The sequence below is a fragment of the Anolis carolinensis genome, chromosome 2 (genome assembly GCF_035594765.1).
Source record: "Anolis carolinensis isolate JA03-04 chromosome 2, rAnoCar3.1.pri, whole genome shotgun sequence".
NCBI lineage: Eukaryota > Metazoa > Chordata > Lepidosauria > Squamata > Dactyloidae > Anolis > Anolis carolinensis.
In genome coordinates this window covers 155,369,251-155,383,459 of record NC_085842.1, presented here as the reverse complement: position 1 = coordinate 155,383,459, position 14,209 = coordinate 155,369,251, and the positions used below count along the sequence as shown (strand labels likewise).

General features: G+C 41.0%; 1 protein-coding gene across 3 annotated transcripts in view; it reads left to right on the top strand.

Moving 5' to 3' along the window:
• Nucleotides 1–13,366: 13,366 nt before the first annotated feature.
• Nucleotides 13,367–14,209, top strand: part of krt80 (keratin 80) — a 42,878-nt gene continuing 42,035 nt past the window's right edge. For 2 of the 3 annotated variants that reach the window (XM_008104089.3, XM_008104088.3), the window contains exon 1: nt 13,367–13,884. In XM_008104089.3, coding sequence (XP_008102296.1) covers nt 13,552–13,884 — 333 coding nt within the window. In that variant the 5' untranslated portion in view covers nt 13,367–13,551. The remainder of the gene's footprint in view (nt 13,885–14,209) is intronic. The other variant, XM_008104082.3, reaches the window with a different exon arrangement.

The window sequence follows — 14,209 nt, the reverse complement described above, 5'->3', positions numbered from 1 at the left end:
TAGGTGATTTGTCTCTAGGATACATGCATGTGAATACACGCCCATCAACATTAAGACGTACTCCAGAGTCTAGTAATATTTTCTACCACTTCTAATGGATCTTGCCTTATGCAGCACATCAGTGTATGAAGTCGGCACTTTTACATGCTGCATCTGATGGAACTGATGATAACATACAGAATAACCCCTGTATCCACAGGGAATACATTTCCAGACTTTGAATGGATATGTAAAATTGCAGATAATAGTGAATCTTATTTACCATATATACTCTAGTATAAGCCGACCTGAATATAAGCCGAGGCACCTAATTTTACCACAAAAAATGGGAAAACTTATTGACTCGAGTATAAGACGAGGGTGGGAAATGCAGCAGCTACTGGCAAGAATTAAAAAATAGATACCAAAAAACTACATTAATTGAGGCATCAGTAGGTTAAATGTTTTTGAATATTTACATAAATCTGTAATTTAAGATGTGCAATGATCATAGAATGGCTTAGACTATGTCTCTCGGACAGTGTAATTTTAATTGATTGTCAAGTTTTTAATGTTATTGTTTGAATTTTAATTTTGTGATATATTAAATCTATATCGGATATGTGTTCTGTAGGCATTGAACAAGTGCCTGTGTAAGCACCTTGAGTCCCCTTTGGGGTGGAGAAAGGCGGGCTACAAATGCGGTAAATAAATAAATAATAATAAGACTTTAATAAGGTAAGATGTCCAACCCTGATTACCTATATACTCGAGTATAAGCCAACCCAAATATAAGCCAGCCAGGACCCTCACTTGAGTATAAGCTAAGGGGAGTTTTTTCAGCCCTAAAAGGGGCTGGAAAACTTAGGTTATACTCAAGGATACACAGCAGGCATGGGCAAAGGAAGGCCCAGGGGCCAGCTGCAGCCCTCTAGGTGCTTCCCTCAAGCCCTCCTCTTTTTCCCTGTTCTCTTGGCATAAGGACATGGCAGCCTAATGTGTCTTTATGGCAAAAAAGACAGGGGAGGAAGGCACTCAGCAGCTGAGAGCCCTCTGGAGCATGCTCAGACACCACATGTCTCGCCCTCTTACTAGCATAAAGATGATGCAAGTGGCCCCGTCCTTATGCCGGAAGGGCAGCTCGAGGATGGTATGCGGTGGCTGAGAGCCCTCTGGAGCATTCTCGGCCACCACCTGTCTTGTCCTCCTCCTTCCTGGCATAATGCCAAGAGGATCAGCGTAGGAGGATCGGGGCAGTCGCCACATGTCCCGCCTTCCTCCCGGCATAAAGACATTTGCAAGTGGCCCCGTCCTTATGCCAGGAGGACAGGTAGAGGATGGCACGCGGTGGCTGAGAGCTCTCTGGAGCATTCTCGGCCACCACCTGTCTCGTCCTCCTCCCTCCTGGCATAATGCCCACGTCTTATATACAGTAATTTCAAGGTGTTCTGGCCCCATGGATACAGGAGTTGTATTGTATTATCTGATAGATATGTTCTTAAAGTATACTTTCAACAACAATTTGCACATGCTTTTTTATCACTTCATGTCAGTCTACTGCAAACTGAATGAATTCTATGTTCAACAGTCAGAGAAGAGCATTTAGCAATCTTTGGGCCCTTCCACACAACCATATAACCTAGAATATCAATGCAGAAAATCTTACAATATCTGCGTTGAACTGGGTTATCTGAGTCCACACTGCCATATATTCCAGTTCAAAGCAGATAATGTGGGAATATATTCAGCTGTGTCGAAGAGGCCCTTATCAACTATAAAAAGGACATTTGAGAAGTATTTCTAATAGGTATGTTAGAACTGTGATTTAAATTTATTAAATTTTCTATTTTTGGGGAAAGTGGTGTATGATAGAGATGTACATAATACTAAAAGTGTCATAGGATTGCCATAGTAAAAACTGGAGAAGACAGATGACCAGAAGTGTTACATGCAATCAGGTAACAAACAGTATCAGCTGAAATTCCCTCTTCTACACAATCATTAGAAGCCCTTTCCAGTTTTCATTCTGGCAACACTATCTACAGCAAGTCAATAAAAGACCAAAATTGCTGCCTTCTTAATTATACAACAAGCATCCTAGAAAGACAGATTAAGTTCATCACTAATTTTCTTAATGTTGCTATACTACCCTTATCAATATCCCCAAAAATATAATGACAAAAATATTGGTGCATGCTCAGAGGAATGAGGGCATGTAAGGTGTTTGTATTGGCTATATCAGGTGGGGGAGATGTTATTCCATTTTTGTCAACATTTCTCCCAGCTTGTGTTTCAAGAAAGACGTGAAACAGGGTAGTTATGCACAAGGAAGAAAACAGGCTAAAAATAACACAGAAGATAAAAAAAAAAGAGTAAGCGAAGGCCCTATTTGTTCATGCAATTCAGGGAAATTCTTTTGGAAATGGGTAGGGGAACTGAGTAAAGGAGACTGAGAAGATCTCTGGACTGTGAAAATTGGCATGGAGAAAAGGGAAATAACTTTGGACTTCATCACATGAAGTCGCCCAACGTGGCAGATAGCAAGGGGATCCACAGGCAGCATGACAAATCCAGTGGTCAGTGGGGGAATCTTTCGCCCTACAGCTCCCTAAGTGCTACCTTTTCCATCCCATGGGGGAAAGGCGTCACTGCCCAGCTTCACCCCATGCTCCCCCATGAAGGCAATGAGAACACGGGAAGTCTCCCAAAATCTTGTTGCTCTGTCATTCGACCCTTTCACCACAGTCCGGGGATGGAGTCCTACTGGAAATAGCTCTATGTTATTTGATGGGTTCTGGAGGGCTCCATCACCAAATTATGGTGAAAGTGTCATACAATGGGTAAATTTATCTGTAGATGAAATCCCTAGTTAAACCTACAATTGAAGCAAACAGAGGAGGAGGTTGTATGTGCTGCATTTGAAATCTTCTCTTGGCATTTTAGTCTACATGTTTCCAACCTGATCTATAAAACCAGTCTCTTTTGCCCATCTTAATTCCACCTTACGCTTGCAACAGCTTAATCTCTAGCTTTGGATGTGACTAAAAACAAAGCCATCCTGGAGCCAACCCTGAAGTCAATTCATCTCTGAGAAAGGCAGTTTATTTTGGCTGTTTCAGACAGACTCTGTTTAGTGCCAGAAGTGTTAATTAGTTTGCTCTGTAAATGCATATGTAAGTTCTTTACTTTCCACTCCGCTCCTCCTTACTTTCCACTCCTCACCTTTAGTCAGGTATTCATGTGAAATAATTGAAAAGTAATTGAAAAGCTTCTCATTTAGGAAGATTGATTTGAGTTACAGGCAGTCCAAATGTTATGAACAAGATAGGTTCTGTAGGTTTGTTCTTAAGTTGAATTTGTATGTAAGTTGGAACAGGTACATTTTATGATGTAACTCCATATATATGTGTGTGTGTGTGTGTGTGTGCGCGCGCGCACGCGTGCGCAGGCGCACATACTTTGGCTAGCACAGAGAAGGGTTAACACCCCTGTGGTGTTGCTTTTGCTGTCTGTGCCCCTGTTCAGAAGATCTCGCCACCCTTTCTTTCCCTTGATAATTGCATTTCGAAAAATTTGGCTTGCTGCAGAAACAAGGATTGTTGATAAGTGCATTGGTGGTGATAAAGCTTCAGTGGATACACCTTTTCCACTTGATAACTCTTTGAGGAGTGAATTTCCATTCTGGGGGTAGATTTCTCTCACTGCCTGTTGCCTCACCCCCATTCTTAACTATGAGTCATTTGTAAAACAGAAGTTTGTAACTTAGGAAATGCCTTTACATGCTCTTTGCCTACTACAGGTTGAGTATCACTTATGCAAAATTCCAAAAGCTGAAATATTCCTGAGATACTATGTGCTATCTTTGAAAACATCTCTTGGCATTTTACTCTGTATTTATCCAACCTGATTTATAAAATCAGTCTCCTTATGTTGTCGAAGGCTTTCATGGCCGGGATCACAGGGTTGTTGTATGTCTTTCGGGCTGTGTGGCCATGTTCCAGAAGCATTCTCTCCTGACGTTTCGCCCACATCTATGGCAGGCATCCTCACAACCTCTGAGGATGCCTGCCATAGATGTGGGCGAAACGTCAGGAGAGAATGCTTCTGGAACATGGCCACACAGCCCGAAAGACATACAACAACCCTCAGTCTCCTTAGTTTCCTTATATCAAAAACTGATGAAGGTAAAGTGGGATTGCCAAATTCTTTGCATGTCCTTGTAAAGAAGGATGTTCTTGGTCATGACATTCTTCTATGAACTTCCTGATGCAGAGGAATTAAGAACCATGTCTGTTCCTAATTTCATGTTTCTTCTGCATTAGGCAACCAGGTTCTGGCATGCTACCACAAAAACAAGCCAGTATCACATGCAGACATAATTAAGATAAAGTAGTTGAACTGGTAATAAAAACATATAAGATAGATGTGAGATTATATTGCCTCTTAGCCTTTGAGCTAAGATCACATGGAGGGCTCATCATTTCATAGCCTCCAAACTTTCATAGATTAAAACTGGGACACATGTGCACCAACAAAATGTGTCCCAGAAAGGAGAAACTGAAATATTTTAAAATCAGGTGCAAAAGTGTAATAACAGAAAATTAATCAGATGACTGTCTCTGCTAAATTGGGACATATGAAGGGTATGGGAAACAGAATATTCTTATTCTTGAAAATATGGATGCATGGATGGATGGGTGTAAAACTAGTCCTCTTTAAGGACTGAGTCCATCCAAGGTGAGCATATGAAACAAGCACTATTCAATTTTTTAAAAATAGAAATAACCAATAAAACCATCAACACTGAACACTAAGTAAATCCTGTAGAAATTGTGGTGTCTTTTGATGCTTTTGAAGATTGCAAGGTAAAGTCTTAATACATTCCCTTAGCAAGCTGTATCCAGAGTTGCCAGTGAAGTGAGCCTCTTCTTTGTACTCACCAACCCAGTCTCCTTTGTGTGATGAAACCGGCACAGGATCTAGAAAAGAACAACCCAATTGGCTATTGGCCTGCTGTGTCTGCCAAGTCTTACAACATCCCATCCAGAATCTAATGTGAAGCTGGTAACAACTTAAAATCATAGAGTTCGAAAAGACTGCAAGGGCAATTCAGTCCAACATTATTCTGTCAAGAACCCCCAACAGATGGCCATCCAGCCTCTATTTAAAAACTTTCAGGGAAGGAGCCTTGACCATACTTTGTGGAAGTGTATTCCACCATCAAACAGCTTTTACAATCAGGAAGTTCTTCCTAAGGTTTAGGTGAATCTCTTTTGCTGTAGTTAGAATCCATTCCTCTGTTTTCTAGAACCTCATCATATGCTGGCTTCCCCCCATTTCTACACTTTAAAGTCATTTTAAAAACCGAGTCCTGTGAAGCCCATCAAACAATGCAAAAGTACTTCTGACAGTTCCCTGTGGGATTCAATCTTTAAAATATCTCCAAAATATGTAGAGAGAGACAGGTTTTGGAGTTGGAGAACAATAGATTCCACACCTATCTGTTTGCAAAGAAATGGTTAAAGATGCTTATATTAAGGTGGGATGGTAACTGTCAAATTTCTCTAATTTATATTGTTTTAGTGATGTTAAAGTGTGGATGTTTTTGTGGGCATTCTTGGAATGTACCTTGGTGTTCCTTTTATCTCCAGAGATCATCTTGCATGCAACTTTAACAGTAATTTTAATTAAACATTTTCTTCAGGAAATGTACAGTGTTGATATATTGCTGCTTTGCTTGTACCTATATTTTTCTCTCTTTTTTGTAGACCTGGGATTTATTATTTGGACATAATGTGTTATTGTTTCCCTTCCTCCCCTTTTTTTCAAAGTTGGAAATATCAAGGGTGTTCTTCTTTAAAATCCTTGAAGTAGTAAGTAACCTCACAACCTCTGAGGATGCCTGCCATAGATGTGGGCGAAACATCAGGAGAGAATGCTTCTGGAACATGGCCACACAGCCCGAAAGACATACAACAACCCTGTGATCCCGGCCATGAAAGCCTTCGACAACACAGTAAGTAACCAGTATTTCAAAGGACCTTAATTTTGGTTTCAGACTCCCGCAATTGCGAGGTTTCTCTTTTTTTTAATTAAAAAGAAAAAGTAAGTGGCACATGCGGAGACTACACTTCCTCATGTGATAGCTCAGTTAACAAGGGATTTGTCAAGAAATGGACAGAGCCCATCACATATGACAGAGGTTTTTCTTAAAAACACTACAATAAGAATACAGTGGGATGATGTCCCTTGTCTCTTTAGCAGAAGAATGCAGAGTTGCTCCATCTTCACATTTTAAACATCGCTATCATGACCCTTTTAATCTTCTCTTCCCAAAGCTAAACATATCCAGCCCCCTAAGGCACCTTTTATACAGCCCTCAACCTCACACTTCAAACAATTGTTCCTAGTGACCTCCATGTCAGTAAGAGTTGGATATACTCTGAATTTTAGATGAACTTTAAATGAGAAATCCAACATGCCGAGTCCTGTTCTCCACAAAGTTAAACCATATTGTCTAGGTCCTTTAATATGCGGACTGAATCCCAGAGCAGATTCACTGCAGCACAGGCATGGGAGCCAACAATAACATAGCCTTGAAATTTTCAGTTTGAAGGAGCCATGATGAAGCAAGAGGTCTGATCATTGTGGCCTCCTGGCTTCTTTTTCTTAAGTGTCATACTATTATGTGCAATGCTTCTGAGGGTGCCAAGCCACAAATCTGACAACCTCAGTGAACTGTGGTTAACCATGTCTTGCTTTTGAAAAGCCATTAGGCCATTAGTCTATCAGAGTCAAACTTAATTCAGATGTTTGCAATGATTATTGTTTATTAATTACTATCAGATCTCCTTAGGGAAATACTTTTTAAAAAATGAAACAAAGAAAGAAAGATAATCCCTTTCCATGTTTTGTATGCAAGTTCAAACTGGCAAGACAGAAAGTGTGATCCCTAATCCTGCTGCTGGGGAAAGAAAAAAAATAGTAGTGTGGAAAAACTTACAATGTTACAAGGCTGCACCAAAGTAATAGGTGAATTGAGAACATACCACACTCAAATACTTCATAAAGAAATACACAAATATTTACAGGTTTCTACCTGCAGATAGTGGTGGCAGTTAGTTCTCATTCCTTATCATCAAGATACTTCATAGTTGTTTTTCCCTCAAATATTTGTTTGCTACTTCATAAGGCTCGGCAGACATTCTTCTCTAAATACCACAGTGTTTAAGTCAAGGTAAACATATAATTATATATTATTTTATTACAAAGGGCCAGACAGACATGATAATAACTTCCCTCAAATCTCAGCCTTTCCTATATCAACTGTTCTTCTGACTAATCTTCCACAGTGTTCTTGATTTCTTGTTCTATTTTTTATATAATTTTTAAAACATCTTAGATTTTACAATTTAATACTGAAGTTCCTTTGATATCAACAGATGACACAAACTTGGAGAGACTACAGTGGTTTGTTTTTTTTGCCTGAGCCTACAAGGTGCATCGAAAATCCACTCTCTGTCTCACCTTTCTCTCTCTGAATTAATTGAATACAAACTACTTTTGTAGTTTGTATTCAATTTGAATACAAACTACTTTCCAGAATACTTCTGGAACATGGCCACACAGCCCGAAAGACATACAACAACCCTGTGATCCCGGCCATGAAAGCCTTCGACAACACATCAAACTACTTTTATTTTTTTCAGCTGGATTTGCACAATGGAGGTATGCTAAGGAAAAGTGGAGCGACTGGAGACAGATAAGTGGAGGTATTTTGTAAGCAGTTGAAAAATGAGGTGGCAGAGGATTTATTTAGATCAGGGGTCCTCAAACTTTTTAAGTGGAGGGCTGGTTCACAGTCCCTCAGACTGTTGGGAAGCCGGGCTATCATGAAATAGTCCAAAATTAGGATTGTTGTTGTTGTGTGCCTTCAAGTCATTTCAGACTTAGGTCAACCCGAAGTCTAAAGTTTAGGACAGGGGCCAGGTCAATGACCTTGGAGGGCCGCATCCGGCCCACGGGCCTTAGTTAGACCCCTAATCTAGACTGTTTGTGTCAAATCAGGACAGTTTGAGGCTCCATCTACACTGCCATATAATGCAGTTTAACTGCATTGAACTGGATTATTTGATAGTGTAGACTCATATAATCAGGTTTAAACTGTATTCTGAAACTACATTATAGGGCAGTGTAGATGGTGCCAGAGAGTATTTCATTGTTTGAAGTGGTTTATTTTCACCTAGGAAAACTATCTTTCTTTGATTCCTTATTCCATCTCCATAGGTGGTCAACCTTTGGTGAAAATGTGTCCAACCAAAGGATCATGAATGTAAACTGTGATGGAAATATTAATTAACAGAAATAAACTTTCATTGAATTATCTTCTCCTTTGAAGCAATAGGGTCATGTAGGCAAACCCAGATCACTCCTAGATTATGACATGTTGATGAGAAAGTGGGAAAGGGAGTTTTATTTTCCTCTCTCTGATTTATAAGTGTTAATTAAAACTCCTTGTTTACAGTAGCAGATTCTCTGAATGTAAACAGCCATCATAGTTCTTGTTGATTGGATTTCATGTACATTGACCATGCTATCTGTTGTAATAAGCAAGCCAGAACACGAGATCCTGTTCCTGGGATAATTTGGTATTATGAATGTATGACAGAGAGAAGGGAATGTACAACACAGGAGTCTTCCCATGTTAAGAGAGGAACGTCCTATGATGCTTCCACTCCGGTTGGAAACGGAGCTTCAATGGAAAGTCCAGTGATGTCATGTGATGGGCAACATGGCCATCCATCACTGGGCTGTCCCTTTCACATTCTAGAAAAAGGTAAGTGTGATGAGCTCCTGTGACTCAAGAGTTGGCAACACATTTCTATGACAGAAATAAAGCTTCTTGCTATCCATTAAATAATAGAAGGCCCTAAGAAGAAAAAAACCTGTACCCAGAGTTGTTGTTGCTACCTAGCCCCATGAAGAATGCAGAAAGGAGGATGAGCTCTCCTATCCGTCGCTCTCCTATCATTTCACCAAGGTTGTCTACAGATTGCCTTCTTTAAACTATGGGTTGTGACCCCCATATGGCTCATGTAACTGAATTGGGGGATTGCAAACATGACCAGAGATGCAGTTTCAGAAAGACTTCTTGAAATTTTTGATTCTAAATAAATTAATTGGTTCATAAACCATACTCCATTGAAATCAAATACATCTGCCATTAAAAGTTCAAGAATTTGCCAATATAAGGTTAAACCTTGAATTTCCTTAAAAATCATTACATTGTGTTTGGCTTGGGATTAGATCAAATTTCCAATAATTTCTGAAGTAGCCCTAAACATACCTCTGACATTTTGTACCACCTATTTGTGCAAAGCAGCATTGTAAGCATTGAGGATTATAAATTCAAAATGTTAATCAACTCTGAAAAACATTGAAGATGCACTACATTTGCAGTATTTATTTATTTATTTATTTTTGGTGTTTCTACCCCGCCCTTCTCCTCTAGGGGACTCAGGGCGGCTTACAAGTTGGTAACACAGTGCCATCACATCAACAATACAATAGGCATTAAAAACTAAAAACATTTAAAACATCATAAAAACCAATATACAATAATGAACATTACCATGCACTGAGGTAATGTCCTTTCATTCACTAGACCTTGTTAATCCAGAGTCTTAAAAACCGACCGTGCCAAGCTCGAAGGTTTATTCATTAAACACTTGAGCACATAGCCATGTCTTTAGTTTTTTTCTGACCCCTAAAAGGGAAGGAGCCTGCCGGATGTCACTGGGGAGGGAGTTCCACAGCCGAGGAGCCACCACCGAGAAGGCCCTGTCTCGCGTCCCCATCAGCCGTGCTTGTGAGGCAGGTGGGATCGAGAGCAGGGCCTCCCCAGATGATCTTGAGGTTCTCGTGGGCTCATAGGAGGAGATACGTTCGGATAGGTAAATTGGACCGGAGCCGTTTATTCAGCCAAGATTTAATTCTTTATGTAAAAATAAGCAAGCCATGTACCTCATTAATATGCAAATTTGCTTTTATCTTTAAAAATGGTAAAATTGCATATATACATCAAATAATTATTTTTAAAGAAATTTGTTTATTTTTATCAGTAAATATTTGATTACTATACCTATTTTATATACCTGGGGTTCACATAAAAATTTCTCAGATGAAAAGTTGTCATCATGACTAGAAAAAAAATTCTGGTGTATAGGATGACCTTACTGGGTGATAGATAGGGCTTCTATTCATACTAGAGATGGACCAATGAGCTTATTTCTGGTGAGTGACTCTTATATATATACTCAGCTGTGCCACTTCCATCATATTTATTTTAACATAGAGAAATTCATGGGAAAGTTTATGTGTAAAATGTGTATTTTGGAATATATTTCACCCTGTAAAATTGACAGATCTCTTCAGTGGTGAATGTCTGGATGTTTAGTCAATAAACACATTATTAAACTAATAGTATCCCATTTTTAAAACAACCCCTCATACCTAAATATGTTTTAGATACATTTTAAGCTAAAAACTTGATCACAACATTTAAAAAATATATAAAATACCACATTTATTCAAATCTAGTGCGCCATTATATCTAATGCGCAGCTCAATTTTCGAAGCCTGAAACCAAAAACGTATTTGCTGTCGAATGTAATGCGCAGCGGTAAAAAAGTGTGTAATTTTTTCCAAAAAGGTGTGTATTACAGTTGCTGTGCGCTTAGAATTCCTTCTTTAAAAGTAAAAAGTGTTAGATCACTAAATCTTCCAGCAATGGAAATTAACACCAGAGAATTAGGGAACCCTTGACGGGAAGGAAAGAAGATAGTGGAAGACGGGGAAAATTGGAAGGAGGGAAGAAGGAAGGAAAAGAAAAAAGCAGGATGAGAGGGAAGAAAGGAGAAGATGGATGGAGGATAGAAAGATGGCAGAAAATGAAAAGAAAAGGGAGAGGGAAGTGTGGAAGGGAGAGAGAAAGAAGGTAAGGAAGGAAAAAACTGAAAGGTAGGTAAAGGTGGAAAGGACAGAAAGAAAGATTAAAAAGGGCGGGTGGGCAGGTGGGTGGGTGGGCAGCGGGAGAACAGACCAGCCTCCCTGCCTACCCCAAGTTGCACACACAGAAGAGGCAGTGGGAGCGTGCGCCAGCCTCTCTCCCTGGCTGGTTTTGCCTCCTCCTCCACCTCCAATCCCAGGGCCCACCCCCTTTGATTCTGAGTACCAGAGCCAGGGCTGCCTCCTTCTGCTGGTGGTCAGGACCCCTTCCTTGATCATAGTCTCAACTGGATCCTTATGGATACGATCCCCTTCCCGCCAGCACCACCCCAGGAAAGTGGTGCAAAGCCAATGGGGGTGGCCCTGGTTTTAGCAAGGCGGCAGGTTCTGGGAGTAAAGGCGGAGGTGGCAAAAGCAGCACCGACATGTGGCAGGCACGGAGACCAGCACGTGCTCCTGCTGCCTTTCCTGTGCACGCACCTGCGTGCCTGCCCACCCACACTTTTATTTATTTATTTCCCATACTTATATCCTGCCTTTCTCATCCCCAGAGGGAAATTCAGGGTGGTCTCACAAGCGGCAGCAATTCGATGCCCACATACAATTTCCAAAAATATTACGCGAATGTAATGTACACGTCAATTTTTGCATAGTCATTTAGGCAAAAAAAAAGTGCACCTTAGATTTGCGTAAACACACTTTGAAAAGACAGTTATGTTCTGATGTGTAAATAAGTCCCAGAGATACATAGCTCAAGTGATAAATGGCTCAAGGCAATTAATATCATTATGCAAATCACAAGGACTTGCCTACACTGACAAAAATCAGTTTGGCATTGGTTTTTCCTCGTTTATATGACCCTACAAATTCTACGCATATCGTGGTGAGATCATCATAACCAGCTACACATTTCCTCCTGGTGACCTCACCTTTCTGTCAGAGGATGTTCACATTTACAGTCCTTTGCATTATTTCCAGCCACGCAGTCATGGATTTTCTGCTTTTTGTTTGTTTGTTTTTTTCATCACGCGTGTGATTAAGCATATTTTTGTTAAGCAAAGATGTGCCAGTAGTGATATGCAAATATCCAAACACATGCATTTCTTCTCTTTAAAAAGGTTAAAATTGAACCTAGGAAAGAACTTCATCCTGTCGGGAATGTTCACTTCCCACCAACCAGTTCTGACCATCTCTATCTCCTTCCCCCATGACAACAAAGTGTGTGTGTATGGGGGAGGGGCACCACATGTCTAGTAGTCATAGAATCATAGAGGGCATCAATTCAAAGCCCCTGCCATGCAGTCAGATGTCTCCTGTCAGATTGTCATCCAGCCACTGCTTAAAAGCCTCCAGAGAAGAGAGGGTATGTGATTTTTGTAGTCCCACGTCATTAAAGCATCCCTTATCCCAGGTTGACTGCAGGTTCTCTAAGATATCAAGCTTCACTTCACCCATATGGGGGAAAAAATCTTTATGGCGTGAAGCCCTTTGTTTTCTATTGCTTTAATCAAGAATTCACAATGGTTGATTATTAGCCCCCCCCCCCCAAAAAAAAAACAGACGGCAGCTCTCTCTCTTTTGGTGTTTAAAGTGTCTGAAACTGAAAGAACAGGAAGGGCAGATTCCCTCCTTCTTAGCTATATCACAGGGATGGGTAACTGTACTGAGACGGGGGGCATTTTTTCACCCTGCACTCACCACGTGGGGTAGAAATTGGGTACATTTTAGCGTGACCAAAGTGATATTACTTTTGGCTTCCATTGTGGCTGAATTTCAGCATTTAAAAATTTTCCTTTGGGTTTTTGAGAGTTTTTGAGTGAATAGGTTTTGGAGCACCAGGAGAAGCAAGTTTCTGTCTTTGAGGCACATGGGAGAAGGATGCAATGTACCCCAAAGGATTTAGAAAATATTTTTATGAGTCTGGGGGCTTGGGGAGGGGCTTCCACAAACTAAGAGCTGCTTATGGGCCATGGACACAATGTTGCTCAATCCACCCATAGGAGTACACTATACAAATCTTTTGATTCCCTAAGTTCTTGCCATTATTGAAGAAACAGGCATTAAATGTGGTGAAATACTGTTCTTTAAGGCTGAACGCAATCCTGTATGATCAACCAATATGTGACCTCATTTCCCCTTTCAACACACTCTTTTGCCATTTAAGGAGTAAGATTTCTTCCTCCACTGCTCAGGTTGCCTGTACAAAGAGGCAAGTGAATAATTTTTGTTTTGGACTTCTCCCCCCCCCCTCCTTCCTACAAGCGTCTGTGCCCGTGCATGTGTGCTTACATCACAAACAAACTACAAAAGACAGGAGGGAAGGAGGAAGGGAAAGAGAGAGAGAGAGAGAGAGAGAGAGAGAGAGCCAACAGGTTGATCTGGATTACATCAACAGTCACACCCTCCTGACTTTATGAACATAGCAGAACAGGTGTTTGTAATTCATTAGCTAAACTGAGCTCAGCACAGACGGGAATTACACCGAGGCTGCTTCCCAACGTGTTTCTTGTCTGTTTCAGTCGCAGCAAGCTGGCCTAGTGCTCCCAGGGGATCTCCATTGGCACAATGACTAGCCGTTCCAGGGACTTCAGCAGACTCAGTAGCCGCTCCCTCACCTCTCCAGGAGCATCCTACAATGTGAGGAGAGGGCGTTCCTGCTCCCCTTCCTCAAGGTATGGGGCCTGCTGCAACCCCACCAGGGGAGAACCCGCCAGAAGGAACTTCAGCTCTTCGAGCTTGACTGGGTATGGCCACCATGCTTACCCCAAAGTTACCATCAACCAGCGACTCTTGACACCGCTACACCTGGAAATTGATCCCGCCTTCCAGGCAATCAGGAACAAGGAGAAAGAGGAGATCAAGACACTCAATAACCAATTTGCCTCCTTAATTGGGAAGGTAAGATAACATCTCTCTTTATGTTGACCAAAGTGCAGGTCTGGGCCTAGTCTGGCATGTGGGTGTGTGAGCTATCCATAGACCCAGACTCTCAGCTGGGCACTCTTCATGGATGATTATTTTTCGCACCATCACAATTGCTTTTGCTGTCTCATCATTTAGATGTTATGCTCCAGGAGAGCTTGATGCAACCCAAATGCAGTTGATATATGCTGCTTAAAAATGGAATTTCTTTCTAGTGCCAATATACAGAATCATAAAATATTAGAGTTAGAAGAATCCCCAAGGGCCATCCAGTCCAACCTCTTGTCTTGCAGGGACACAA